Here is a 2,874-nt window from a genome sequence, read left to right as displayed (position 1 = left end):
TTCTCTCCCCTCGACAACCTCTGGCGGGACATAGCAGATCTAGCAGGGGACAGCGGCAGATCCGACAGGAGACATGGTGGATGAAGGCAAAGGGCCCAATCCGACGTGGCGCCAGTAGTGCAAAAACCAGAGTGCAGACCAGCTGTGGGGGGTCACGTGCCCGGATTTGATAGATGAGGGAGAGCTTGTGTCTAGTTTTCAAGTTCAAGAGGAAAAGCTGACTTCTGCAATAGTTGAGGGAGATAATGTGGACTTGTTTCTTTGTAAAATACTAGCGGTGTGCTTCTCCGTCTCTGAAAATCTCCTTTGCCCATTTCTATAACGTGCTTTTGTAGTAGCGTTTAGAGGTGCTCACTAGGATATGGTGTGCGAGCATGCTTTTGTGAGTGTGAACGCCTGACTAAGAAAAAGAAACCATCAAGCAGGGCACAACAAAAATAATGAAAAACAACAAAGAAGCGTACATTCGCTGAAATTTCCGCGGGCCTTCGGCTGAAAAACATATTTGGCAGGCATATATTCGTTTCCCTTCTAAAAACCTAACCTGTCATCGGCTCCGGCTATATATAGCCATCATCTTGCACTGACTTCCTTCACCACGACCTGGCCGGCTCATCATCGATCACCAAGCAAGGCGAGTTGTGGCCTTGTGGGGTAAATAGTTCTCCCTCCCTTATGCAAATTCAAGGAATAATAGTAGTACTATGTTGCAACTTACTTACGTCCAATTAATTCTCAGCAGTGAAGAATTGAAGGCACGATGAGTTCATCCGTGACAGCCGTCCGAGATAGGAGTGACTTGAAACAAGTTATGGCTAAGGCTAATGAAAAGCTGGTATATCTTCATTCGTTTTCCACAATATATATATATATATATATATATATATATATATATATATATATATATATATATATATATATATATATATATATATGAGATATTAATTTCTGTAGAATTCCCTATAATATAATGGTGCTATTTATTTGTTTATTACTCACTCCTCCGTCTCTCATACACAATTTTCCCACGCTCAATCTAAGCTGGTACTGGAGTTCATGGGGTCCGTGTCCTACCGCTCGACGTGCGAGTACATGAAGCCGATTCTAGATGGAATCGCCGCGAAAAAAGATGCCTACTTCTATACAATCGATGTCAACAATGATCAGTTCAAGGTATAGATCGTATAGATCCTATTTATATATATCGAGATAGGAAGCTCTTAATTCGTTTCCACGCTCAATTTAAAGATTTCTTGTTTTATCTCCTTTTTATGAAAGGTCGGATAAGGCCACAGTAATTTATAAGCACTAGAAAGTTTGACTAGCACGTTTAGTTTCATTTTTCAAAAAAATTTGAAGGGCCTTTTTTGTTTCTTAGTAGTAAATAAAATTGCTGAAGACTTAAGGTGTGTATATACGTATACTTTCATAAGGTGCACATGCATATCAAGATTTTAACTTTAAAATCATTGACCATTAATTTAGCTAATAGTTTGTAATTTTTTCAGCTTATTTTGGCGGCGCTTATTTCCACCTCTCTCATTTGTACTAAAAAGCAGAAGCTCGATCATAACAGCTTATTTTGATAGTCGTTTTTACTCTATTGGTGCAACTTATCTGGGAAACGCTTCCCTAATACTTCCTCCGGTTTCTAAAGAATGTCGTTTTGAGGTTGTCTTAAGTCAAACATTTTAAACTTTGACTATAAATAAATTCTTTTAGGTTGAGTTTGAAAGCAAGAAAGTGATGTAAGTAGATTCATCTTGAAATGTAGTTTTATACAAGTATATATTATCTATATTTTATAAATATTTTATAGCAAAAAGTATCGGTTCAAAGTTATTTTTTTTGGAGACCGTGTCACTGTCAAAACGACATTCTTTAGGAAACCGGAGGGAGTAAGCTGTAGGGCCATTGTCATTCCGGTGGGCCTAAGTTGATTAATAATTATTTAATCATACGTTACATGCAGGAAATCGCAAAGGAGGCGAGGCTGCAGGCCCTGCCAACATTCTTGATAGTGAAGGGCACCAAGACGGTGAGATTCCTCGTTGCGCCCGACGAGGCGGAGCTCAGCAGCAGCATCGAGGATGCCTTAGAAGGCAAAATAAATTGATCACGTCACTCGATCGCCGTGATCAATCGTTACTACTGTAGTAGGAGTGTACACCTACAGTAACATGCATGCATGCACATGATCCATGTGTGGAGTGTGCCCACCTACCCTGTATTGTATATTTCTTGATGCCTCGAAGAAATATACAATAAAAGTAACGGTTTGAAGTATGTATACTTAATAAGCGCTCGTTTGGTAGAGCTTTAGCTCTAGCCAAAACAGTTACCGTTCTAGCTATGGCATGTTTGATAAAGCAGCTCCATTTGATTTCAGTTTCTTTGGTTAGAAAATTGTTTGGTAAAATAGCTATATGTAGTACCCTTCTATTTTTTATCTTTTATTTTTATTTTTTCATCCTTTACTTATCCTCTTTCCTTCTTATCCGCACGCACGGATCAGCCTCTTCCTCCGTGATTCCATGATCCGCTCGCCTCCGCACCAGATACCCGACGTCCGCCATGCATTCGCCTTCGTACTCGGCACCAGCTTCCGAGATCCGGTCCGCTCTGCGCCGGCTCTCTGCCCAGCGGGTGCTCGTCGCCTGCCCCGCCTCCGTCCAGCGATCGCCTCCACCTTCTCCGCCCCCGTTCTCAACAATAGCGCCAAGATCCACCCCACGCCTTTGTGACAGAACCGCCCAATTTATAAGAGCACAAGGATAGTGGAAACTGTTGAGAAAGTCACCCCTTACACTTGAGCACATATAAACTCGGTAGTCCGTCGAGTACCACAACGGGTCTTGATAAATCAACTTCACA

The 2,874-nt window shown here is 41.3% G+C and overlaps 1 protein-coding gene across 2 annotated transcripts; it reads left to right on the top strand.

The window, feature by feature from the left end:
• The first annotated feature begins 606 nt into the window (after positions 1 to 606).
• Positions 607 to 2,286, top strand: LOC136507943 (thioredoxin-2-like). 2 transcript variants are annotated; one of them, XM_066502534.1, is made up of 4 exons: positions 607 to 654; positions 740 to 835; positions 1,042 to 1,173; positions 1,973 to 2,286. In XM_066502534.1, exons 2-4 carry the CDS (start codon positions 761 to 763, stop codon positions 2,114 to 2,116), a joined length of 351 nt encoding a protein of 116 aa, XP_066358631.1. In that variant the 5' UTR covers positions 607 to 654; positions 740 to 760; the 3' UTR covers positions 2,117 to 2,286. The 2 variants fall into 2 exon arrangements, with proteins under 2 accessions (XP_066358631.1, XP_066358632.1); XM_066502535.1 differs by having other exon boundaries at positions 608 to 654; positions 743 to 835.
• The last annotated feature ends 588 nt before the right edge of the window (positions 2,287 to 2,874 follow it).

This window comes from Miscanthus floridulus, chromosome 15 (assembly GCF_019320115.1).
Source record: "Miscanthus floridulus cultivar M001 chromosome 15, ASM1932011v1, whole genome shotgun sequence".
In the NCBI taxonomy this organism is placed as follows: domain Eukaryota; kingdom Viridiplantae; phylum Streptophyta; class Magnoliopsida; order Poales; family Poaceae; genus Miscanthus; species Miscanthus floridulus.
This window is presented reverse-complemented; position numbering and strand designations above follow the sequence as displayed.